Source organism: Hyaena hyaena, unplaced genomic scaffold (genome assembly GCF_003009895.1).
Source record: "Hyaena hyaena isolate Hyena2069 unplaced genomic scaffold, ASM300989v1 scaffold_6, whole genome shotgun sequence".
In the NCBI taxonomy this organism is placed as follows: domain Eukaryota; kingdom Metazoa; phylum Chordata; class Mammalia; order Carnivora; family Hyaenidae; genus Hyaena; species Hyaena hyaena.
Window position 1 is genome coordinate 6,273,070 of NW_024080638.1, and position 26,205 is coordinate 6,299,274.

A 26,205-nucleotide genomic window follows, 5' to 3' on the forward strand; every position below is an offset into this window, starting at 1 on the left:
AATAAACTTAAAAAAAAGAACATTGTTAAAATGTCTGTACTACCCAAAGCAATCTACAGATTTAATGTAACCTCTATCAAAATACCAACAGCATTTTTTACAGAATTAGAACAAACAATCCTAAAATGTGTATGGAACCATAAGAGACCTCAAAGAGCCAAAGAAATCTTGAAAAAGAAATACAATACTGGAGGCATCATGATTCCAGACTCCAAGTTTTATTACAAAGCTACAGTGATCAAAATAGTATGGTGTTAGCACAAAAACAGGCATACAGATCAATGGAACAGAACAGAAAACCCAGAAATAAGTCCATAATTATATGATTAATTAATCTTTGACAAAGCAGGAAACAATATGCAGTGGGAAAAAGTCTATTCAACAAATGCTATTGGGAAAACTGGACAGCAACATGCAAAAGAATGAAACTGGACCACTCTCCTTCAACATTCACAAAAATAAACTCAAAATGGATTAAAGACCTAACTGTGAGATTGAAACCACAAAAATCCTATAAGAAAGCATAATCAGTAACTTCTCTGACATCGGCCATAGCAGCGTTTTTCTAGATATGTCTTCTGAGGCAAGGGAAACAAAAACAAAATAAACTACTGGGATTACATCAAAATGAAAATCTTCTGCACAGTGAAGCAAACGATCAACCAAACTAAAAGGTAACCAATGGAATGGTTAGAATGGGAGAAGATATCTGCAAATGACACACCAATAAAGAGTTAGTATCCAAAATATATAAAGAACTGATGCAACTCAACACCCGAAAAACAAATAACCCAATTTAAAAAGGGGCAGAAGAGGGGCGCCTGTGTGGCTTAGTCAGTTAAGCGTCTGACTTCTGCTTAGGTCATGATCTCGCAGTTTGTGGGTTCGAGCCCCGCGTCGGGCTCTGTGCTAACTGCCAGCTCAGAGCCTGAAGCCTGTTTCAGAGTCTGTATCTGCCTCTCTCTCTGACCCTCCCCTGCTCACGCTGTCTCTCTCTCTCTCTCTCTCTCTCTCCTAGAAATAAATAAAAATATTTAAAAATATGTTAAAAAAATAAAAAGGGGCAGAAGACATTAACAGACATTTCTTCTAAGAAGACATACAGAGGGGCAACAGATGAAACATCACTCATCACCATCATTCATCACCAGGGAAATACAAATCAAAACCACAATGACACATCACCTCACATCTGTCAGAGCAGCTAATATCAACAAACCAACAAAAACAAGTATTACTGGGGATGTGGAGAAAAAGAAAACCTCGTGCACTGTTGGTTAAGAACATAAAATGGTGCAGCCACTATGGAAAACACTATGGAGTTTCCTCAAAAAGTTAAAAATGGAAATACCCTATGATCCAGTAATCACATCATTGGGTATTTAACCCAAAAAATACAGAAACACCAATTCAAAGGGATACATGCAACCCTATGTTTATCGCAACATTATTTACAATGGCCAAGATATGGAAGCAGCCCAACGGATGAATGGATAAAGAAGATGCGGCACAAGTGTGAACACACATATACACACACAGAGAGGAATACTATCCAGCCATAAAAAAGAATGAAATCTTGCCATTTGCAATGACATGGAAGGAGTTAGAGAGTATAACGCTAAGCTAAGTGAAATAAGTCAGAAAAAGACAAATACTGGATGATCTCACTCATATGTAGAAATTAAGAAACAAAACAAATAAGCAAAGGGGAAAAAGAGAATGAGAGAGAGAGAGAGAGAGAAAAACCGAGAAACAGACTTAACTATAGAAACAAACTGATGGTTACCAGAGGGGAGGGAAGTGGGATGAAAGAGGTGAAAGCTATTGAGAGTACACTTATCGTGGGGCATCTGGGTGGCTCAGATGGTTAAGTGGCTGACTGCAGCTCAGGTCATGATATTATGGTTCGTGAGTTCAAGCCCCATATCAGATCACTGCTGTCAGTGTGGAGGCTCACTGCTGTCAAAGCAGAGCCCACTTTGGATTGTCTGTCCCCCTCTCTCTGAACCCTTCCAAAAATAAATAAAACTGAAAAAAAAAAAAAAAAGAATACACTTACCGTGAAGAGCACTGAGTAATTAGAAAATTGCTGAATCACTATATCGTATACCTGAAACTCATATAACACTGTATGCTAACTGCACTGGATTAAAATTTAAAACTTATTTAAAAAGATGATGACACACACCCTTTCTTTTTTTTTTTTTATGTGTTTCCATTTTTTTTTTTTTTTTTTACAAATAGTTTATTGTCAAATTAGTTTCTACATAACACTCAGTGCTCATCCCCAAAGTGCCCTCCTTCATGCCCATCCCCCCCTCCCCCCCACATCCATCAGTCCTCAGTTTTTGTCAGCATTCAAGAGTCTCTCATGGTTTGCCTCTCTCCCTTTCCCCCACCATTTCCGCCCTTCTTCTCCCCCTTGGTCCTCCGTCAAGTTCCTCCTAATCCTCCTATACGTGCAAACATATGGTATTTGTCCTTCTCTGCCTGACTTATTTCGCTCAGCATAACACCCTCAAGGTCCATCCATGTTGCTACACATGGCCAGATTTCATTGTTTCTCATTGCCATGTAGTATTCCATGGTATAGATAAACCACATCTTCTTGATCCATTCATCTGTTGATGGACACTTAGGCTCTTTCCATGTTTTAGCTATTGTGGAGAGTGCTGCTATGAACATTGGGGTACATGTGCTCCTATGCCTCAGCATTTCTGTATCCCTTGGGTAAATTCCTAGCAGTGCTATTGCTGGGTCATAAGGGAGTTCTATTGTTAGTTTCCTGAGGAACCTCCACACTGTTTTCCAGAGGGGCTGTACCAGTTTACATTCCCACCAACAGTGCAGGAGGGTGCCCGTTTCTCCACATCCTCGCCAGCATCTAGAGTTCTCTGATTTGCTCATTTTAGCCACTCTGACTGGCGTGAGGTGGTATCTCAGTGTGGTTTTGATTTGTATTTCCCTGATGAGGAGGGATGCTGAGCATCGTTTCATGTGTCTGTTGGCCATCTGGATGTCCTCTTTGGAGAAGTGTCTGTTCATGTCTTCTGCCCATTTCTTCACTGGGTTGTTTGTTTTTCGGGCGTGGAGTTTGGTGAGTTCCTTATAGATTCTGGATATTAACCCTTTATCTGATATGTCATTTGCAACTATCTTTTCCCATTCCGTTGGTTGCCTATTAATTTTCTGGGTTGTTTCCTTGGCTGTGCAGAAGCTTTTAATCTTGATGAGGTCCCAACAGTTTATTTTTGCTCTCGATTCCCTTGCTTTTGGGGATGTGTCAAGTAAGAAGTTGCTGCGGTGGAGGTCAAGGAGGTTGTTTCCTGCTTTCTCCTCTAGGGTGTTGATAGTTTCCTGTCTCACGTTCAGGTCCTTTATCCATTTTGAGTTGATTTTTGTGCATGGTGTGAGAAAATGATCTAGTTTCATTCTTCTGCATGTTGCTGTCCAGTTCTCCCAACACCATCTGTTAAAAAGGCTGTCTTTTTTCCATTGGATATTCTTTCCTGCTTTGTCAAAGATCAGTTGGCTGTATACTTTTGGGTCCACTTCTGAGTTCTCAATTCTGTTCCATTGGTCTATGTGTCTGTTTTTGTGCCAATACCATACTGTCTTGAGGATGACAGCTTTGTAGTAGAGGCTGAAGTCTGGGATGGTGATACCTCCCGTTTTGGTTTTATTTTTCAGTATTACTTTGGCTATTCGGGGTCTTTTGTGGTTCCATACAAATTTTTGGATAGTTTGTTCTAGTTTTGAGAAGTATGCTGGTGCAATTTTGATTGGAATTGCATTGAATGTGTAGAGTGCTTTAGGTAGTAATGACATCTTAACTATATTTATTCTTCCTATCCATGAGCATGGAATGTTTTTCCATTTCTTTGTGTCTTCTTCAATTTCCTTCATAAGTTTTCTATAGTTTTCATCATACAGATCTCTTGTATCCTTGGTTAGGTTTATTCCGAGGTATTTTATGGTTTTTTGTGCAATTGTGAATGGGATCAGTTTCTTGATTTCTCTTTCTGTTGCTTCATTGTTGGTGTATAAAAATGCAACCGATTTCTGTACGTTGATTTTGTACCCTGCAACTTGGCTGAATTCTTGGATCAGTTCTAGTAGGCTTCTGGTGGAGTCTGTCGGGTTTTCTATGTAGAGTATCATGTCATCTGCGAAGAGTGAAAGTTTGACTTCCTCTTTGCCAATTCTGATGCCTTTGATTTCCTTTTGTTGTCTGATGGCTGATGCTAGGACTTCCAGCACTATGTTAAACAACAGTGGTGAGAGTGGACATCCCTGTCGTGTTCCTGATCTCAGGGGGAAAGCTCTCAGTTTTTCCCCGTTGAGGATGATGTTAGCTGAAGGCTTCTCATAGATGGCTTTGATGATGTTTAAGTAGGTTCCTTCTATCCCAACTTTCTCGAGAGTCTTTATTAAGAAGGGATGCTGTATTTTGTCAAATGCTTTTTCTGCATCTATTGACAGGATCATATGGTTTTTATCTTTTCTTTTATTGATATGATGGATCACATTGATTGATTTGCGAATGTTGAACCAGCCCTGTAACCCAGGAATGAATCCCACTTGATCTTGGTGGATGATTCTTTTGATATGCTGCTGGATTCGATTTGCAAGGATCTTGTTGAGAATTTTTGCATCCGTATTCATCAAGGATATTGGCCTATAGTTCTCTTTTTTTGTTGGATCTCTGTCTGGCTTGGGAATCAGAGTGATGCTGGCTTCATAAAATGAGTCCGGGAGTTTTCCTTCGACTTCTATTTTTTGGAATAGCTTGAGAAGAATTGGGATTAATTCTGTTTTAAATGTCTGGTAGAATTCCCCAGGGAAACCATCAGGTCCAGGGCTCTTATTTGTTGGGAGATTTTTGATCACTGATTCGATTTCTTCACTCGTTATGGGTCTGTTCAGGTTTTCTATTTCTTCCCGTGTGAATTTTGGTAGTGAGTGTGTGTTTAGGAATTTGTCCATTTCTTCTAAGTTGTCCAATTTGTTGGCATATAATTTTTCATAGTATTCCCTGATAATTGCTTGTATTTCTGAGGGGTTGGTTGTAATAAGTCCATTTTCATTCATAATTTTGTCTATTTGGGTGCTCTCTCTTTTCTTTTTGATAAGCCTGGCTAGAGGTTTGTCAATTTTGTTTACTTTTTCAAAAAACCAACTCTTGGTTTCATTGATCTGTTCAATTGTTTCTTTGGTCTCTATGTTGTTTATTTCTGCTCTAATTTTTACTATTTCTCTTCTTCTACTGGGTTTAGGGCGTTCTTGTTGCTCTGCCTCTAGCTCCTTTAGGTGAGCTGTTAGATTTTGGACTTGTGCTTTTTCTAATCTCTTGAAATAGGCCTGGAGAGCAATGTACTTTCCTCTTAGGACTGCCTTGGCCGCATCCCATAGATTTTGAATTGTTGTGTTTTCATTTTCATTTGTTTCCATATATTTTTTAATTTCCTCTCTAATTGCCTGATTGGCCCATTCATTCTTTAGAAGGGTGTTCTTTAACCTCCATGTTTTTGGCGGTTTTCCAGACTTCTTCCTGTAATTGATTTCAAGTTTCAAAGCATTGTGATCTGACAGTGTGCATGGTATGATCTCTATTCTTTTATATTTATTGAGGGCTGCTTTATGTCCCAGTATGTGATCTATCTTGGAGAATGTGCCATGCGCACTTGAGAAGAAAGTAAATTCCCTGGCCTCAGGATGTAAAGTTCTAAATATATCCGTCAGATCCATCTGGTCCAATGTGTCTTTCAAGTCCATTATTTCTTTAGTGATTTTCTGTCTGGTTGACCTATCCATTGCTGTAAGCGGAGTATTAAAGTCCCCTGCTATTAGCACATTCTTATCTATAAGCTTGTTTCTGTTTGTGATTAATTGTTTTAGATATTTAGGTGCTCCCATATTCGGTGCGTAGACATTTATGATTGTTAGTTCTTCCTGATGGATGGACCCTGTAATTATTATGTAGTGCCCTTCTTCATCTCTTGTGATTGTCTTTAATTTAAAGTCCAGTTTGTCTGATATAAGTATCGCTACTCCGGCTTTCTTTTGATTTCCTGTAGCATGATATATATTTCTCCATCCCCTTACTTTTAATCTGAAGGTATCTTCCCGTCTAAAATGAGTTTCTTGTAGACAGCATATTGATGGATTTTGTTTTTTAATCCATTCTGCTACCCTATGTCTTTTGATTGGAGCATTCAGCCCATTTACATTCAGTGTTATTATTGAAATATGTGGGTTTAGAGTCTTTGTATCTTTTGTAGGGTTCATGTTTGTGGTGGTGTCTCTGGTATCTTTGTTCCTTGCAACCTTTCCTTCAGAGCATCCCCCTCAGGATTTCTTGTAGGGCTGGCTTCGTGGTGACAAATTCTTTCAATTTCTGTTTATTTGGAAAGGTTTTTATCTCTCCTTCTATTTTGAATGACAGGCTTGCTGGATAGAGGATTCTTGGCTGCATATTTTTACTGTTCATCACATTGAAGATTTCCTGCCATTCCTTTCTAGCCTGCCAAGTTTCAGTAGATAGGTCTGTCACCACTCTGATAGGTTTCCCTTTGTATGTTAGGGCCCTTTTCTCCCTAGCTGCTTTCAAAATTCTCTCTTTGTCCTTGTATTTGGCCATTTTCACTATGATATGTCGTGCAGAAGATCGATTCAGGTTACGTCTGAGGGGAGTCCTCTGAGCCTCTTGTACTTCCACATTTACTTCCTTCCCCAGGTCGGGGAAGTTCTCTGCTATAATTTGTTCCAGGACTCCTTCAGCACCTTTCCCTCTCTCTTCCTCTTCTGGGATTCCTATGATACGGATATTGTTGCGTTTGACCGTATCGCTGAGCTCTCGAATTCTTCTTTCCTGTTCCTGGATCAGTTTGTCTCTTTTTTTGTCAGCTTCTTGTTTTTCTATAATGGTGTCTTCTAAATCACTTATTCTCCTTTCTGCCTCTTCAATCCGTGCATTGGAGGCCTCTAATTTATTATGGATCTCATTTATCGCATTTTTTAATTCTTCATGCCTATTTTTATTTTCCATTCTGTCTGTAGCCATAGTTTCTTTGATGTCCCCTATGTTTTTTTCAAGCCCAGCTATTAATTTTACCATTATTATTCTAAAATCTTGTTCAGTGATGCTGCTGATATCTGTTTTGAGCAGTTCATTAGCTGTCATTTCTTCTTGGAGTTTCTTTGGAGGAGAGGTCTTTCGTTTCGTCATTTTAGTTAGCTTTCCGGCTCTTGTTGGTTTTAAAGACCTATTATTCTCTCTGTTTCTATGAGCACTGCTATATCCAAGAAGGCTCTTTGACTTTCCAGGGCCCACCCTTTCAGAGAGTGTTTTTTGAATACACACCCTTTCTTTTTAAACGTTTATGTGTTTTTGAGAAAGAGGGGGAGGGGCAGAGTGAGAGGGAGAGGATCTGAAACGGGCTCTGTGCTGACAGTAGACAGCCCAATGTGGGGCTCAAGCTCACAACCTGAGCCAAAACTGGATGCTCAACCAACTGAGCCACCAGGTGCACCAAGAAGACATATTCCCAATAAACCCACAGCAGAGTTTATCATTAATTTTGAACAAGATTCTCTGGTTATCATATTAATTCTATAACATCTTTCCCTGCATATTATTTATTTAGAAAGAAAGATTTTGGGTTTTTTTTATATATAAGGACCCTAGGAACCTAATCTGTGTAATTTCATATTTGGCTTTCTATTGTTAAAATCGGCAGACTATTCGATTATTTCTGCCAAATCCATGTCACTTCCCAGTTCCTGGTGGTGGTTAACACCCGAGGGCTGAGGCACATTTTAAGTGAGACATCAAACAGCTAATTGAGAACTACCTCAACTCACCCAAAGTAATAAATGACACTAATGGATTCTAGAGATTTTCTTATAAAGTATTTAATCAGTCCTGACACCCTATAACCAGAATTATGAAAACAAATTTATTATAATAGTCACAATATTTTTATAAAAATCAGGCGATAACTATGTGCGATGAGGTTTATTACTACTTTCTGAAACCTCCTTCCTGTCCACTTCTCTTCTCACTTAATATCTCCCTTCCTGCATCCTAGGGCTGCCTTTCCTTATCCACTGGCTCACTATCAACTTGATTCCCCTCACCAGTCCTGGGGTCCGTTTCCTACCTAAATGGAAAGCTGCTGGGTCACCCTCCCTGGCTCCTCCTCTCTCATGGCCAAGAGTAAGAAATGATGACCTTGGCATTTCCTACCAAAGATAAGCCACATGGCTACTCTCCAGTGCCTTGGATAATTGGGAATTGGCTGCACTATCACCGAATGTTCTCCTCTTTTAAATGCCTTATTATCTTCCATTTCAACCAGGGACCCAGCTGAGAAACAATACATCAGTGCATCAGTAGGATAGGAATCTCTCCTGCTAGGCTTGCGCTCGTTCTGACCCCTGGAGAAACAGCATCCTTCTGGCTACAAATCTCAGAAAGAAACTGGGAACTCTCATGCCCAGTTGACTCTGAGGTACATTTCCCTACATCCTGTGCTTGGCATTTTCTAGGAGGCAATGAGACTTCACCTCCACCTACCAGTTGTCTGGAACCCAATGATGGCGGGCACGGAGCGTGTGGGAAGAGCAGTAGAAATGCTCACGGTGTAGTTGGTGCCTGGGTACAGATGCAGGCACACTTCTGGGGTCCTGCTGTCTGTGGTCAGGTTGACAGTCTCCTCGTGAACTGATTCCACAGGGTGTAACTGTTGTCCTTTTATGTATATCTTTGGGAGAGAGAAAAAAAAAAGAACTCACCATGACTCTGGTTAAAATAACAGAGAGGGGCACCCGGGGGGCTCAGTCGGTCAAGCATCTGACTTCAGCTCAGATCATGATCTCGTGGTTTGTGAGTTTGACCCCCACATCGCACTCTGTGCTGACAGCTCAGGGCCTGGAGCCTGCTTCAGATTCTGTGTCTCCCTCTCTCTCTGTGCCTCTCTCTCTCTCAAAAATAAATAAACATTTTTTTAAAAATTAAAAAATAAGTTGGGGTGCCTGGGTGGCTTAGTCGGTTAAACGTCCGAGTTTTGCTTAGGTCATGATCTCGCGGTTCGTGGGTTCGAGCCCCGCGTCGGGCTCTGTGCTGACAGCTCAGAGCCTGGAGCCTGTTTCAGTCTGTGACTCCCTCTCTCTCTGACCCTCCCCTGCTCACGCTGTCTCTCTCTCTCTCTCTCTCTCTCCTATAAATAAATAAAACATTAAAAAAAAAAAGAAACATCTTAAAAAAATAAATAAATAAAAATTAAAATTAAAAAATAAGAAAACAACCGAGAGAGACTTTGTCGTCCTGAACCCATCCCCCTATTGCACGGTGCACCCAGGGGAGATGAACGGGATGAGCTTCTGCTATCAGGTACTTGATGATGAGGTCTCATCAGCGCAGTAACCAATAAACCCTAAGAAGTAACATAAAAGGACACGAATGACCAGCCATCAAGGAGGCAGTCACAACCTGAGAGCCACTCATAGCATCCTGTCGCTGAGTCAGCAGATGCTTCCAGGCCCCCTCTGGGGGAGGGAAATACAAGTGCTTGGAAACATGAGATGGTGATGATGCCAAATATAAACATATCCCCCACACAGACACTCTGTTGAATGACAAATATATTAAACACAGATTGTAAAATAAAATACACCAGACTGTCTTAAAAATTCTGATCACTTTTTAAAAATTTTTATTTATTTTTGAGAGAGAGAAAGAGAGAGAGTGAGCGAGCATGAGCAGGGGAAGGACAGAGAGGGAGACACAGAATCCAAAGCAGGTCCAGGCTCTGAGCTGTCAGCACAGAGCCCGATGCGGGGCTCGAACTCACAAACTGTGATGTGAGGTCATGACCTGAGCCGAAGTCAGATGTTCAACCAACTAAGCCACCCAGGCACCCCCTGATCACTTTTTAAAAGGACAATCAGACAATTAGATTGAGAAGCCCTTAGAGAAGGAAGTCCCCCCAAGTCATGTTCCTGTTGGATAGCATTTCTGCCCTGGCAGGAAAACATTGACCATTTTACTTACCACATAGATAATCTTGGAGACTGTGCTTCCTCGGTTTATTTGCCACCTCACACAGCTGTTATTAAACACTGATACATCATTAATTTCTGTAATTATTTCTAAAACAGAAAAAGAGAGTCCATTCACAAAATACATCAAGGGGCTCTGGAAAAATCCTAATGGCAATCATGATGGAGGTAGTTCGTCTGTGCGGCTGACATCTCTGCTAATTGCCATTCATGTTCTGATTCAGAAGCCAAATCGGGCAATTCGAGCTGTCCCTGGCCAATCACCCAATTTATCTTCATCAAGGATGGGCCTGGCCCATTACCTGACTTGAAGGAAAAGAAAAGATGGATACCCACTTTTGGGTAAGATGGGTAAGAATTCCAACCTGTGATTGGCCTGGCAGGCCACTGGATGCCACTGGAGTTCCACTCGTGTGGGATGGAGAGGCCCAGAGCCGAGCCCTGAATCTTCCCTGTAGCCAAACAGGTAAGATCTGTTTCCGGCTTCCTCATCCCACCTGGCTGACACAGCGCTTTTATTTCCAGGTCACTGCTGTTTCCCAACAAGGGAATGACATGCATCGCCACACACAGGGCCATTCCTCAGCAGCAGCGTGGGGTAGACTAAATAAATTCTCCACAAGGTCCCTGGATATTTCTGGGACTTCTCTAACTGAAGCTATTTAATTCTGATTTATTGGAAAGCCACAGATTTCTTCAAGTTGTTCTGCTTGAATATTTTGTGTATTTCATGTAATAAATTTGCCAGTGTGGGAAACTGTAAGAGGGCATTGGTTCTGAGGTAACACAGTTTCCAACAGATTGTATTGGCTCTCTCTCCTCCCCTGCTTTACTCACCTTACCCCTCACCCCTGCTTCCCAGGGTGTCATTCCCCACTGTGTAATAAATATAAGCCCTGTGCCACAGGCTCTGTTTTCTGGGAAACCCAAAGTAAGATTCCCATCAAGAAGGGTGAGAAAGGGGTGCCTGGGTGGCTCAGTGGGTTAAGTGTCCAACTTGAGCTTTGGTCATAATCTCACAGTTCGTAGGTCCAAGCCCTGTATCTGGCTCTGTGACGACAGCTCGGAGCCTGGAGCCTGGTTCAGATTCTGTGTCTCCCTCTCTCTCTGCCCCTCTCCCATTTGTGCCCCCCCAAAAGTGAATGAACATAAAAAAAAAGAAGAAGAAGGGTGAAAAAGATAATTCCCCATCTCAGAAGATGCTTCCCCTCATCTCATCCCCTGTTTCTCCTTTCTGAGCCTCGAACATGGGAAGAGAGCCTAGCCTGTATCTTGGGTACCTGTAGGATTGACTCATTTCCCCCGTACTCAGAACCAATGCCACAGTTAGACCGTGGTCTATGGATGATCTCTTGCCAAAGAAGATTTTACATCTTTACTAAATCATCCCCTCAGCAGCATTACTGGGTCTCGGGTAAGCCCAGGGCAGCTGTCAGTAAGTGAGAATACAGGCAGAGATTGGAAAACAGACAAATTCCTGGTGAGACCCCAGAGGAATCCCTATGGCTGTCTAAAGCTTTCCTGGGTCTACATCAATGCTTCTCTCAGAGCACAGATAAAATGAAATCAATGAAATATTCCGGTTGTGGACATGAGTACCCTAATAGATGTAAAGATCTTATCTGTTCACCCCACCAAGGAGCATGAAGATGATGTTGGTGCCAGTCTTTTCTCAGCTTGAACAAGCCCCAAATACTCTCGGCCCCTTCCCTCCCCATCACCCTTCAAAGGCCCTGGAGCACCGGACTACCCTGCTCACTCACACATCACTCTGACACCAGCTCACCACCTGGTCGGTAGGAAAAGGCAACACCCCGCCCCTTGCCTTCTCTCTGACCGCCAGGGAGGCAGATTTCCTTCCCACTCTCGACCCCCTTGCTATCAAACAGAGATGAGAAAGGAGACATGAAAGTTTCCTTCCTTGTCCTTCCCTTCTGCTCATTCACTATGACAACAACAAATGACATCTCAAAATTGCCATCTGCCTCCTGCCTATGCCGTGCTCTCTTGCACGGATGAGACGGAGATCTGATTACAGGATGTCAGATACTTCATCCCTAGGAGCCGATTAAGGAAATGTGCTTGCTTTTCCCTTCAGGTGTCCCCAGGTGGAAAGACTTCTTTATAAACACATCAGGTATTAAACATCCACATTAATGCTGCCTTTTTAAAAGTGATGCCCTCATTTTAACAGTACTGATAACTGAAAACATTTCTTGAAGTTCTCTTTGGAACTGGCTCCAAGGTTCTTTATTCACCATTTACTGAATGATGAATTCTCCCATGCCAGACACTGGGCTGTGACAATGGTCAGAACACATGTCCTTCCCTCGGGAATGTGTGTGCGGTCTAACGGAGGGAACAGACATATAAGCAGATAAATTACGACTCAATAAATCTTGGAACAAAGTCACACACAAGTACCACGGGGTATAGAGCAAGAAGCCATCCACTCTCACTGGCAGACCTGGGGAGGCCGGCTTTGGGGAGGGCATGGCGTTAAGGGACGAATGGCTAAAGTGGGGCGGGAGTGTGTGGGAAGACACCAGAGCAAAGAGAAGGTCTAGAGCAGGTCTAGAGCTGTAGGAGGGTGTGGCATATTCACAGTAGTGAGCAACAGAGAAGTGCAAGGTGCTGAGAAGGACGAAAGACAGGAAATGAGGCTGTAGAGGGAGACAGGCAGACTGGGCACCACCCTGCCGACCAGACGAAGTACAGACTTACTCCCATGAGCAATGGCTAGCTAAAAGCAGGAAAATAATGGACTGTTTTTTTAGAAAGATGATTCTGGTGTTTTTTGAAGTAGACAAAAAAGCTCTGGAGTAGAGCTGGGGTTCTAAGAACAGGACACTCTTTACTCAGCAATTAAAATATGTTAAACACTGATAGATTTTCTTTAAAGACTAGCTCTCATTTGGAGTGCCTGGGTGGCTCAGCTAGTTAAGTGTCTAGCTTCAGCTCAGATCATAATTTCACGGTTCGTGAGTTCGAGCTCCACGTCCGGCTCTGTGCTAATGGTGCAGACCCTGCTTAGGACTCTGTCTGTCCTTCTCTCTACCCCCCTCCTGTTTATTCTTTCTTTCTCTCTGTCTCTCTCTCTCCCTCAAAAATAAATAAATAAACTTACAAAAAAGATCTCATTTTAATAGCAGTCATAAGAAGCAACAGTGAACATTTATTGAGTTATACTTTGGGCCTGATAGTATGTATTGTGCTTTAAAAGTGTCATTTATTTCATCTTCAAAATAACCCCATGATAATCATTTCACAATATATGTGAGTCAAACTATCACGGTGTACGCCTTAAACTTATAGTTTAAGTGATATAGGTCAATTATTTCTCAATAAAACTGGAAAAAATATATTAAGAATTAGGGGCATCTGGGTGGCTCTGTCGGTTAAGCATCTGACTTCAGCTCAGGTCATGATCTCGCAATTCAGAGGTTCGAGTCCCGGGTCAGGTTCTATGCTCACAACTTGGAGCCTAGAGCCTGCTTCAGATTCTGTGTCTCCCTCTCTCTCTAACCCTCCCTTGGTCATGCTCTGTCTCTCTCTCTCTCTCTCAGAAAAAAAAAAAATCAAATATTAAACTTTTTGTAAAACTATATTAAGAATTAATTTAAAATAAGCCCATGAGCTTGATATTACTGTGTCCATTTTATAAACATGAGACTTAGAGAAGTTAAGTAACCTGCCAGAGGTCATATGGGTTGTAAGCCATCAAGTCAGTATTCAAAAGTAGGCCTGCCAGACTCCAAAGCCAGGAGCCAAGACACTGAAGAAGTTATTCAGCAAAGAAGGGGAAGGGATGGTCCCAGAGCCCTGTGTTTAAAGCCATGAGACACCTCTGAAGGAGAGGCACTAGGAGGTGAGCAATAAGGACAGGCAGGAGTCTAGGCTGACTGCCAATCATTGAGCTTGACAGTCTGAATGGATTGCCTTTTATTGTTCTCCTGAGAAACAGAGGGAGAACTACGCCGGGTTGGTGAGAAAAAGACACAATTGTGTTTAGAACATGCTAGATAGGAGCTATCTGCAGAATATCCAGGTGAGAAACTAATCTTGAAAGTCAGCCATGTGTGGATGGTCCCGGAGCTGTAGGTGCAGGTGGAACGTCCAGGAAGGACAAGATCAGCCCAAAAGCTGAATGCCGGGAAACATGGAGCCCATGAGGAACCTCCAGGACAAAGAGCAGAAGAGAGGGAGGAGGAGGCTGGCGGGGGGGCAGGGGGGTGCCTAGGGGGGAGACGGGACTGGAAGTCAGAGAAGGAAGACCTGAAGGAGTGTCCACTTCCTCGAAAGTTATCTCCCTTCCTTCCCACCAATTCCTCACAACCTCCTCACCTCCAGCCCAAGAAGGACCTGGAGCAGATCAACACAGCACCAGGGAAAACCTCCATTTCTTTCTTCTCTCATATGGTTCTTTGTCCCCTGACAGAGTGCCCACAGTGTCATGATGAGATCCGAGGTTTGACTTCGGGTAGAGGCAGTTAGAGCAGGCTTTTATCTGTCCAGTTATAGGACACTTAGGCCTCTCTGGCTTAAAAAAGGGGGGTACACCGCCACACCATCCAATTGAACTCTTCACTAGATTTGGGGAACCAGAGCTTCAGTGGGTAATAAAGTACCTTTGGTCTTATTTGTATTCTGTATGTGGTGCATGCATGGATGTGTGTGTGTGTGTGTGTGTGTGTGAGTATTCTACTAGCATCCAGTATTTCTCTGCAGTATGTACCACATTTGTAACCAAATAATTTTGTCATTGGTTATTTAATGTCTATCTCTCCTGAAGGCAAGCTCCATGATGGCAAAGACCCGGTTAATCTCTCTATCCCCACAACCTAATAGACTATGTTGGATTTTTTTTTTTAATTTTTTTTTTAAGGTTTTTATTTATTTCTAGAGAGAGAGAGAGCATGAGCAGGGGAGGGTCAGAGAGAGAGGGAGTCACAGACTGAAACAGGCTCCAGGCTCTGAGCTAGCAGTCAGCACAAAGCCCAAAGAGGGGCTCAAACCCACGAACCGAGAGATCATGACCTAAGCGAAAGTCGGACGCTTAACCGACTAAGCCACCCAGGCGCCCCTGTTGGATTTTTTTAAACATTTATTATGTGGTTGATTCACTGAGTGGATAAATGAATGTACGGATATCTGATTAACAATGGTAAAGGTTGTGGAAAGGTCAAGAGGAACGAGGATTGTAACTAGAACACGGATTTGACAGGTGGCCACTCGTGGACCTTGGTGAGAGAACCACCGTGGAGTGAGGGCACTGGACGCCTGATCCACTTTCAGGAGGCTGAGCAGAGAAGTAGCAGGGGAGGGGCAGAGACAGTGGGCACAGACTATCCCTTCAGAGGCCTCAGTGTGGGCAGGGACTGACCCAGCATACTCTCTTGGTTTCCAATTTTATATCCTTTTTCTCTATTTTTGGAAACAGTAAAAGGTCACAGAGAGTAAATTCAGGTGACCCAAGCAGATGATCAAGCTCAGAGTCACTTCTAGTCAAAACCAGTATCTGATTTCAAAAGGTAAATGACTGATCTTCTACTAGGACTCATAAACTGCCTCCGAAGGCAATTCCCAAGCAGAGCTTAGCAAACAGACACATTTTGATAATGGCAGCATCACTGAAGTCAAAGTGACTACTTTGAGTAAGTACATACTTGGCTGTAAGAGTTCTATGATATTTCTTTTCCTTCTTTTAAGTCACATAAAATAGGTAGAAGTAGCATGGCTTAGGGTAGTGCTTTCCTAAATGCACTGTACACCTCAGGATGATTTTCTTGTGGCATATGAATAAATTTATATGTTTGCTTGCATTGACTTCGGTGTATATATTAGAAAAAATACAAATAGTCATCCGACTCATAATATCGCATGTACCACAAAGTTTCTTTAATCAATAAATTTAAATTATAATGGGGCAACTGAGTGGCTCAGTCGGTTAAGTGTCCTACTTCAGCTTAGGTCGTGATCTCACAGCCTGTGAGTTCAAGCCCCACATCCGGCTCTGTGCTGACAGCTCAGAGCCTGGAGCCTACTTCAGCTTCTGTGTCTCCCTCTTTCTCTGCCCCTGCCCCACTCATGCTCTGTCTTTCTCTTTCTCTGTCTCAAAAATAAATAAGCATTTAAAAAACTATAAATAAATAAATTTAAATTATACTTTAAATTTTTAAATAGAAGGTTTTTAAAAGAAATTTACTTTTTTAATGTTTTTATTTATTTCTGAGAGAGAGACAGCATGAGCAGGGGAGAGTCAGAGAGAGAGAGGTAGACACAGAATCCAAAGCAGGCTCCAGACTCTTAGCTGTCAGCACAGAACCTGACGCAGGGTTCGAACCCATCAACCAGAGATAATGACCTGAGCCAAAGTCGGACGCTTAACCACCTGAGCCACCCAGGTGCCCTTTAAAAGAAATGTATTAAATAATACTTTTGCTATAGCAAACACTTAATGGGGTATGCAAATAATTCAAGCTTGGGAAACACTGGTAGGAGAGAGATTACGGGATTTCCAGGCTTTCAGATATGAGTTCAAATCCTGTCTCTGTCATTTACTAGTTACTGAATGACCCTGTGAAAGTTGCTTAACTTTTATGAGTCTCAGAGGACTCATCTACAAAATGAAATATAACAATACTTACTTTATAGGGTTTTCCTGAGGACAAAATGAAACCAAGCACTAAGACCCTTAGCAGAGCCCTGGGCATCTAAGTCGGCACACAGTCAACGGCAGCTATAATGCCTGACAGTCCAAACATCATACACATATTCAAACAAATCCCAGCCATGAGGCTATTTATATAAATGTGTCCATTTATTCCAGCTGACCTTTCTTTTCCATCTTTCTTCTCCGTAATTGCATTAGAGCTTCAAGTGAGCACTCACTAGGCTGAAAAGGAAGATCAACGACAAGACACAGGGGCAGAAGCTAACAAGAGGCCTGAAGGACTCAGGGTCTGAGCAGGTTAGGGGGCTCAGAACAGATCCCAGAAGATAAACAGTCTGTGTTTCAACAGAGATATTACCCTTTTAAGAGCATGGCGTGAGCAAGCATCCACTTTATAATTATTAACTCAGATTCTAAACATGAAAAGCCAAATGACCTGAACAGAATGAAAGCCAGGGACGGTCTTATCAAGAATGAATCAGCCTCTTTGATCTTGAGGTAAACCAACCCACTAAACATCAAGCTTCCACCTGGGGTTTTTCCAGACACTAAAATGGTTGCCTAATTCTCAGCTGTCTGGAGGTGCCAGTCCAAACTGGCCTTAAAGGAAAAAGAAAAAAGAAAAAAAAAAAAAGACCCACTACCTTTCCGGAGTCCGCACTGCATTAAAAACACATACTGATCCATGCTGCTAATCCAAAGAAACAGGGCATCCAAAAATATTTTTAACTAAAAAGTACCCAGGTAAAGTGAAAATAAATTACTCCACCCAACTTGGAAGGAAACATTCAAGCATAAAAAGAGGGGTAAACAGGATGAAAACAGAGAGCAGAGGGAGAAGGCATTCCGAGGTTAGGCAGAAAAGTAGAAGATGGGAGGAAGACCCAAAAGTGGACACAAAATACAGAGGGAATTGGTACAGAAGGAGAGGTGTGAAGAAATGGGTGAAAAACAGCAAAAAGAAGGAAGAAAGGGGTTCAGCTGGGCAAAAGCCATGGTAATGAGCGTTTCTCACTACATTTCCAGAAGCCTCTCCTACCTACCCACCCAGATCGTGAGCACTACACCGTGAATTCATCAGCATGCAAATCACCCCCTTTATCTGCGGAAATTGAATTCAGCTGCCAATCTTGATTGAGGGCATAGAGGCCTCCTCACAGAAAGATCACAGCTCTCAGGGAAAATGCCTTTTCTCCCCTTAAATCAAAGCTTGCATAAACCCAAGGAAACAGCTGCAGCTGGAGCCACGGACTCTGTGAAAGGTGGCAGGCTAAGGACGGTAATTATGATTAGCAGTTACATAACATGTTTGTTCTTCAAAGTGCTCTATAAGCATCAGCTAATTAATAGCTTACTATGCCCCATGCAGATCCACTGGTTTTTCAAGTAGTGACTAATCCTTGTATCCCCACTGAACTCTGGACGGTGGAGGCAGAGCAGTGTGAGCAGTGAAGCAAACGGCTGAGGGTCCAGAAGCCATGCCCAGCTCTCTCCAAAAGTGATTCCAGAGGTAGCTCAGGGCCAGGAACATTTCCCCAAACGTTTAATTCAGCACCCCATGGGACAGCTGCCTCACATCCTTCAAATAATTCTTAGAAGTGCTGCTAGAGGGGGTGCTTGGGTGGTTTGGTCAGTTAAGAGTCGGACTCTTGATTTCAGCTCAGGTCATGATCTCGCAGTTCACAAGTTCAAGTCCCACATCAGGCTCCACGCTGACAGTGCGTAGCCTGCTTGGGATTCTCTCTCCCTCTCTCTCAATCTCTCTCCTGCTTGTTTGCTCTCTCTCTCTCAAAATAAATAAATAAACTTCAAAAAAAAGTGCTGTTAGGGGCGCCTGGGTGGTTCAGTCGGTTAAGTGTCCAACTTCAGCTCAGGTCTTGATCTCACAGTCCATAGGTCTGCATCCCGCATGGAGCCCTGTGCTGACAGCTCGGAGCCTGGAGCCTGCTTCAGATACTCTGTCCCTCCCCCGCTCGTTCTCTGTCTCTCTCTGTCTCTCTCAAATATAAATAAACATTAAAAAAAAATTTTTTTAAGTGCTATTAGAGATGCAATAAGAGGGTGGAATGACCATCAGTCTGCTCCAATATGGCATTAGCTCTTCTCAATTTCCCTGATTAGACTGGGACTTTGGGGTCCCGGGTGTTAGTTACAGGTCCGTCCTTGCTTCTCTGTCCAAGGAGGGGAAGTCAATGAGAACTCTGTAAGAACAGGCTGCACTAGATCTCTCGGTTCTCATCCACATCTACCCTTCTTTGTTTCTCTGACTGCAGCCTCTAGCCCACATCATCTTGCATTTGTGGTAGAGATGACCTGATGTGGGAACTGCCTGGCACGGATGGCTCTGGCAGCAAAACTGAGTTCTTCATCTACTCCAGAAGCGCTTTATCCAAGAACTTCAGAAGTTCATGAACATCCTGAGCTTGTAAACCATTGTATGTATATGTATATGTGCATTTCTTTGGAGAAAAATCTGTTTACCCCGCTGCCCCCTAAATTCTAAGAAAGTGTCTAGTTCACACATAGTGTATCTTAAATAGATACCTGTTAAATTGATGTGACAGATTTCACCAAATTCCTATCCCCAAAATGGTTACAAATCATTGCTCTATGGACAATCACCCGCAACCCACATGATTTGCTTGCTCTGGCTAGATGTTCCTATGGAAAACTTGGACTGGCAAGACCCAAGACATTCAACCACAGTTCTGCTGCAAGTCAGACCAGAGACCCAGACCAACGCTATCTTGAGATTTCACTCTTTGGAGATTTGTCATTAGAGCCAAGCAAGTCAACATCTAGAAACACATTCCCAGAGCCATTCAATGCTATGTGACAATCATTTGTCACACGCACTGAAACACAAATAGTAAGAGTCACTGCCTTCTCCCACCTTGTTTCTTGAAGGCAGAGGTGGGAAATAAAGCATGTGGAAGTACCTACTTCTGATTCAGGAGATGACCATCTTCAAGAAAGGCTAATAATGTCAGTAAAAGACCTAACATATACATGGTGCTTTAAACTTTTCACATGTTCCCCAAAGATTATCTCATCTGATTCTCTCTCAACAGCTATTTGAAGTAGGAAGAGGAGAGTTTATTTCCCCCCTTTTATAGATGAAGAAACTGAGGATGTGAGCAAATAATACCTTAGCTGATAACACACAAACAATATACAGCACTGCTGCAGTTAGAACTGATGTCACAGAACCCCTTTTCACCAGTAATTCCATTTTTGGGTACATGTCCCAAAGAATCGAAAGCAGAGTCTCAAAGAGTCTGTATATCCTTGCTCAAATAGCCAAAAGGTGGAAGCAACACAAGTGCCCACCAGTGGATGAACTGATAAGCAAAATGTGGTAAATACACACAATGAATTATTATTTAGCCTTTAAAAAGAAGGAAATCCTACCATTTGCAACAACATAGATGAACCTGCAGAACATTATGCTAAGAGAAGGAAGCCGGGCACAGAAGGACAAACACTACATGTTCTGCGTATATGAGGTATCTAAATCAGTCAAATCCACAGAAACAGAAAGTAAAATGCTGGTGCTGTGGGGAGGAGGAAGTGGGGGTTCTTAATGCGTCTAGAGGTTCAGATCTGCAGGCTGAAAAGGGTCTGGAGACTGGCTACACAGCAATGTGAATTCACCTAACACTCAAACATGGTCAAGGTGCTAAATTTCATGTTGTGTGTGTTTTACCACAGCTGAAAATTTAAACATAAGGGCACCTGGATGGCTTAGTTAAGTGACCAACAATTGATTTTGGCTCAGGTCGTGATCTCATGGTTCATAAGCTTGAGTCCCACTTTGGGCTCTGTACTGACAGAGTACAGCCTGCTTGGGAGTCTCTCTCTCTCTCTCTCTCTCTCCCTCTCTGCCCCTCCTCTGCTCGCTCTCTCAAAAAATAAATTAATTTTTTTAAATTAAAAATAAACATAAAAAACCTCTTTGTCTATTATACCACCTATTCTCTGAAAAGCTGTCAACATGTTTGCTAAACAGGACTCTTGAGTACGCCCCCACCGAGAAAATGGTTCATGAGAAAATTTCTCAGCCAGCCAAGTAGAGGAGACAGAACTCACTGTGATTTAAGGTGAGTTTCAAAAGATGGATGCACAAAATTTTCTATCCAACTTATCTTCCCAATCCACCCTCTAAATTTTAGGATTCAGCTGACAAAACTAAAGCCAGGTGCCCACTAGGGTACATGGCACAGCTGGGCACAGAACACAGGGGAATGATGGCTCCAGGTCCCACCTTTCTGCCAGCTGTTTGCTTCCAGAAAACAGAAGCCCCACAGAATGGAGTCTGTACCTGTGCATGTCAAAGTACTTTCTCTCCAAGTGCCTTTCTCTGTGCAGACGGAAGTAATCTTTCCTCCAGGACTTTCAAAGCCCTCTTGACAGATGTAGTGAGCCACACCGCCCAGCCTGGAGCTGTGATTCCCCACCAGAACCGCATGAGGCACTTCTGGAGGATGGCCACAGTTGATCTCTGCAATGGGAGGTAGCACAGCACCAGTTAGGACCCCCAACTGTTATCCTTATAATTCATATTTTAGACATGAACATTTAGGGGCACCTGGGTGGCTCAGTCAGTTGAGTGTCCAACTCTGGCTCAGTCATGATCTCACAGTTCATAGGTTCAAGCCCCACATCTGGCTCTGTGCTGACAGCTCAGAGCCTGGAGCCTGCTTCAGATTCTTGTCTCCCTCTCTCTCTGCCCATCCCCCGCTTGTACACTGTCTCTCTCAAACAAAAATAAACATTAAAAAATTTGTTTTTAAAAAAGAAACATTTAGTAATGATAGAGTCTACTCATCTGGGGAAAGAGAAAACATGAAGCCCATCAAATAACCCAGTTGCAGACATACAAAATAAGACTGTTCAGAAGTAGAGAAAATTGATATGCCTAACTTTAATGAAATTTACAAACATGCATACATAAAAAATGTTCCAATTAGGGGTGCCTGGGTGGCTCAGTCCGTTAAGTGTCCGACTTTGCCTCAAGTCATGATCTCGTGGTTCAAGAGTTTGAGCCCTGTGTTGGGCTCTCTGCTGACAGCTCGGAGCCTGGAGCCTGCTTAGGATTCTGTGTCTCCCCCTCTCTCCGCCTCTACCCCTCTTGTTCTCTTTCTCTCTCTCAAAAATAAAACATTAAAAAAAATTATAGACTATTTAGATTATGAAGAATTTCTTGGCCAGTGAAATAATCTATCCCTGTATTCTTTTTTTTTTTTTTATGTTTTATTTATTTCTGAAAGAGAGACAGCATGAGTAGGGGAAGGTCAGAGAGAGAGGGAGACACAGAATTCGAAACAGGCTCCAGGCTCTGAGCTAGCTGTCAGCACAGAGCCCTACGCGGAGTTCGAACCCACGAACCGTGAGGTCATGACCTGAGCTGAAGTCAGACGCTTAACCGACTGAGCCACCCAGGTGCCCCTATCCCTGTATTCTCTTAATTATTAAGATTTTCAAGTACCTTTTACTATGTATCATCAGATAATGAACTCCAAAACAGATAATAATGCAATTGTAGTTTTCTTGCCAATTGAATAGAAAATGAAATATATATATATAATATATATAAAAATATATATATATAAAAAATCTTTGAACTTTGTAAAGCAAATTAATAGGGAAAGAATACATAGTCTAAACATTCAATTTATAAGTATCTTTCAAAGAAAAACCAATCAGCTGCATAGTGGAAGACAGACCAGAAATTACAAAGTTGATATGGAATTTCTTCCCTGCAACTCTAACTACTAGAAGACACTAGAATATTTACAGAAACTATCTGAAGTAAACAGATTTTGATGTTACCATTTTAGACTCAGCCAAACTCTACCTCATGTAAAAGAAAGTCATGTTCAGATATTTTACAATTTTAAAAAATCCATACATGTATCTTTTATGGGGGGGGGGAACCCCTCCATTCCAATGACAACAAAAAGTCAGAATAAATATCCTAAGAAAAGAAGACAGCAGGTTTTAGAAGGAACACTAGGAAGCAACAGAGTCAGGAGGAGATAAGTCTCCATAATCACTTATATGTTACCGTAGAGCCTGATACAGCAAGTGGTAAAGGATTCTACAAACAGAAGCTGAACAATGTCAGTGGAGCATCCAGCTCTCAGTTTTTGCTCAGGTCATGATCTCATGATCTCTGAGTTTGAGACTCTGCGCTGGCAGTGCGGAGCCTGCTTGGAATTCTCTCTCTCCCTCTCTCTGCCCTTCCCCAGCTCACGCTCTCTCTCAAAATAAATCAGCTTTAAAAAAAAAGTGGAACAATGCAGGGGTGCCTGGGTGGCTCAGTCAGTTAAGCGTCTGACTTCAGCTCCTGTCATGATCTCACAGTTTATGAGTTCAAGCCCTGCATTGGGCTCTGTGCTGACAGCTCAAAGCCTGGAGCCTGCTTCAGATTCTTTCTCCGTCTCTCTCTGCCCCTCCCTGGCTCGCACTCTCTCAAAAATAAACATTAAAATTTTTTTAAGTAAAGTTGAACAATGTAAAAAAATTAATAATTTGAAAGTAAAATTCCAAATTATTTCAAAAACTCTTTGCAATGAGGCAAAGGGAAGAAATGAACATGGTAAGTTTCTCATGTAGTTATGGGGAGTTCATAGATATAATTTTATTCAAGAAAGCATAATAAATATAAAATAAGGAGGTCATAATAATCCCAAATGCAACCAAAAACCCCAGTTATACCTAAGTACAGAAGAAAAAAATACGTACAAATTTTAGCATTCATTCTGCTTTTTAGTTTTCTCCACAGTCTGTAGAAAGCCAAGAAAATTAAGCACTCTTGACATGCAGGATTTTAAAATATAAGTGCATTTATTGAGATAAAGCACTCAAGATAGAGAAAATGGTATGCTCTGTTCCCAACTCTCCATCAACCATTCTTGGCCTTAGAAATAGGTGGCCTCTCTTAAACGAACTTCAGATAGAGAAGAAGTAGATTTCAGGGAATTGCACTCAACTCCTTCCCATTGTGGGCTCTCAGTCTGTTGCAGAACCCCAGGGTTATTTCCCTGAGGGAGGCCTCCCAGAGCAAGCTTTCATCTGTTGTCACTGAAGTTATCATAAGAACTTCAATACAACAGATCAACCCACCTGGCCAGCCATTTGGTTCCGAGATTTTCAAAAAGGGGTTAGTCTCTGGTCCATGCAGATTCAAATCATGAGCAGTTATGGGACCAGAACCAGGTGGTCATTTCACAAATCCTCTAACCCTGCCTACCTCACAAATCCTGTATTTGCTCACAGGGATTAATTCCCTTTTCATACATGTTTACCAGACACAAGACTTCTTGGCCCTCCTCATGTTTTCCCCAGCATCAAACCTTTATACATATCAACCAGCCCCAAAACATTCCAAGACATGAGTATATTTGTGTGTACATGAGCAGCCAACCAAACAGGTGGTTAATGTTTCATTAGGCTGCCCAGTCATTGTTGACGTCTAAAACATCTTCCAGTTAAAACCAGGGTTCAGTTACAGCAGGAAACAGAGGGAACAGCAATGAAGACATTGAGGTTTATGGGTTTATGGACCTTGAAACTGGAATTCTAAACAGCACATTGGAGAGGGTGGGAAGGAACCCACCAATAGATAATCGGATTAAGGGAGAAGCACAGATTCTAAAGGTATAAGAATACAGAAGATAACTAAACTGCCTTCCATCCTTGGACACGACCAAGGATGGCTTTTGTTAGGAATACAAGATTTTTAAAATTTAATACCAAAAACATGGGGCACCTGGGTAGCTCAGTCAGTTGAGCATCTGACTCTGTTTCAGCTCAGGTCATGATCTCTGCAGTTTGTGAGTTTGACAGTACAGAGCCTGCTTGGGATTCTCTCTCTCCCCCTCCCTATCTACCCCTTCCCTGCTCATGCTCTCTCTCTCTCACACTCTCTTTCTCTATTTCTCTCTAAAAATAAACAAATAAACTTAAAAATTTTTTAAATAAAAAATATGAAAAATAATAATTTGGAAGTTGATGAGACATCAATAGCTTGGTCTCTAGGGACTAAGGTTTAGTGACTCAAGGAGGTGCCCAATGGTAGGCAATCTGGGCCCATGACTCTGAGTTCCCATATGATAGCTACTCGAGTTGGAGGGTCTCTTGGCAAGAGATATTTAGAGAAGATTCTAACATGGCTTGGATTAAACACATAGTTCTAAACAGCAGCTGTACATCTGAATTGTCTATGGGGCTTTGGAAAAACACCCTGCTGGAGCCTCACAGCCTCTCCCCTTCACCAGAGATAAGTCTTCTGAATCAGTAGTACTGAGTTCGGTTCTTGGCAACCACATTTCTACAAGGTTCCAAGTTTGATTTTTATGCATACCCTCGGCTGAGAACCTAAGTGAAATACTAGTATGAATAGCTACCGTTTATCATCACTTGCTTGAGGGTTTAATGTCTTTCTATGAATATATTATGTCTTTCCAGATATATAGCCAGCTCATAAAGGACAGAATCTTTATTTTATAATCTCTTGCACCCGCACAATACCTACTTGAAATAGTATGTTTTAGGGGCTCCTGGGTGGATCAGTTAGTTAAGTGTCCGACTTTGGCTCAGGTCATGATCTCACAGCTTGTGGTTTTGAGCCCCACATTGGGCTCTGTGCTGACAGCCCAGAACCTAGAGCCTGCTCTGGATTCTGTGTCTCTCTCTCTGCCCTCCCCCACTCATGCTCTGTTTCTCTCTCTCTCAAAAATAAATATTTTAAAAACTTTAAATAAATAAAACAATCATACATTTCTTTAAAAAACAATAGTATGTTTTACATAGTAAATACTTAATAAAGAACTGTTCATAGATAGCAGGCTGCTACTTTATCATTCTTCAAGATGCAACAAATGTTACTTTGATATGAATAACAGCCCCTGAGGAAGGAAACAGACCTCAGTATGTTTTAAGTATAAATAACAAGACAGGTATACATTACCTCTGCATTTGTTATCCAACCTACCAAACACCAAGTAGATGAAAACAGAGTAAAAGACTCGCAAAAACTAGTATCAGTCTTGTACCAGGGAATTCTGGGAATGTTGTTCAAGCCTCAATAATTTTAATCATAATAGCATTCATCAAAATCCTACTAAACATAAGTCTATTAGATATACACTATCTAATTGATTTCTCACGGAAAATCTTACAAGGCAGATAGTTTTTTTCTCACGTACGTTATAGATGTGAATATGGAGCTTAAGAGCCCCTAAGAGTTCCTAAGAGCTTATATCACATTCAAAAATCATACCACTAGTAAAAGATAGAGCCAATATTCAAGCCATGGGATGTATGACCCCAAAATCCAGGTCCATTAAATATGGAAAGCCTCGGGGTGCCTGGGTGGCTCAGTCAGTTAACCATCTGACTCTTGGTTTTGGCTGAGGTCATAATCTCACTGTTCATGGGTTTGAGCCCCATGTCAGGCTCTGTGC

General features: G+C 42.0%; 1 protein-coding gene across 4 annotated transcripts in view; it reads right to left on the reverse strand.

Annotated features, from left to right (window-relative positions):
- The window catches only part of SUSD1 (sushi domain containing 1), a 243,638-nt gene that overhangs the window by 179,697 nt on the left and 37,736 nt on the right, over window positions 1–26,205 (reverse strand). For all 4 annotated transcript variants that reach the window (XR_005529943.1, XR_005529944.1, XR_005529946.1 and 1 more), the window contains exons 6-8: window positions 21,057–21,236; window positions 10,055–10,152; window positions 8,579–8,765 (exon numbers count right to left, since the gene is read on the reverse strand). Coding sequence is in view for 1 of the 4 variants with exons in the window: in XM_039240706.1 (XP_039096637.1) it covers window positions 8,579–8,765; window positions 10,055–10,152; window positions 21,057–21,236 (465 nt within the window). In the remaining 3 variants the exon portion in view is untranslated. The remainder of the gene's footprint in view (window positions 1–8,578; window positions 8,766–10,054; window positions 10,153–21,056; window positions 21,237–26,205) is intronic.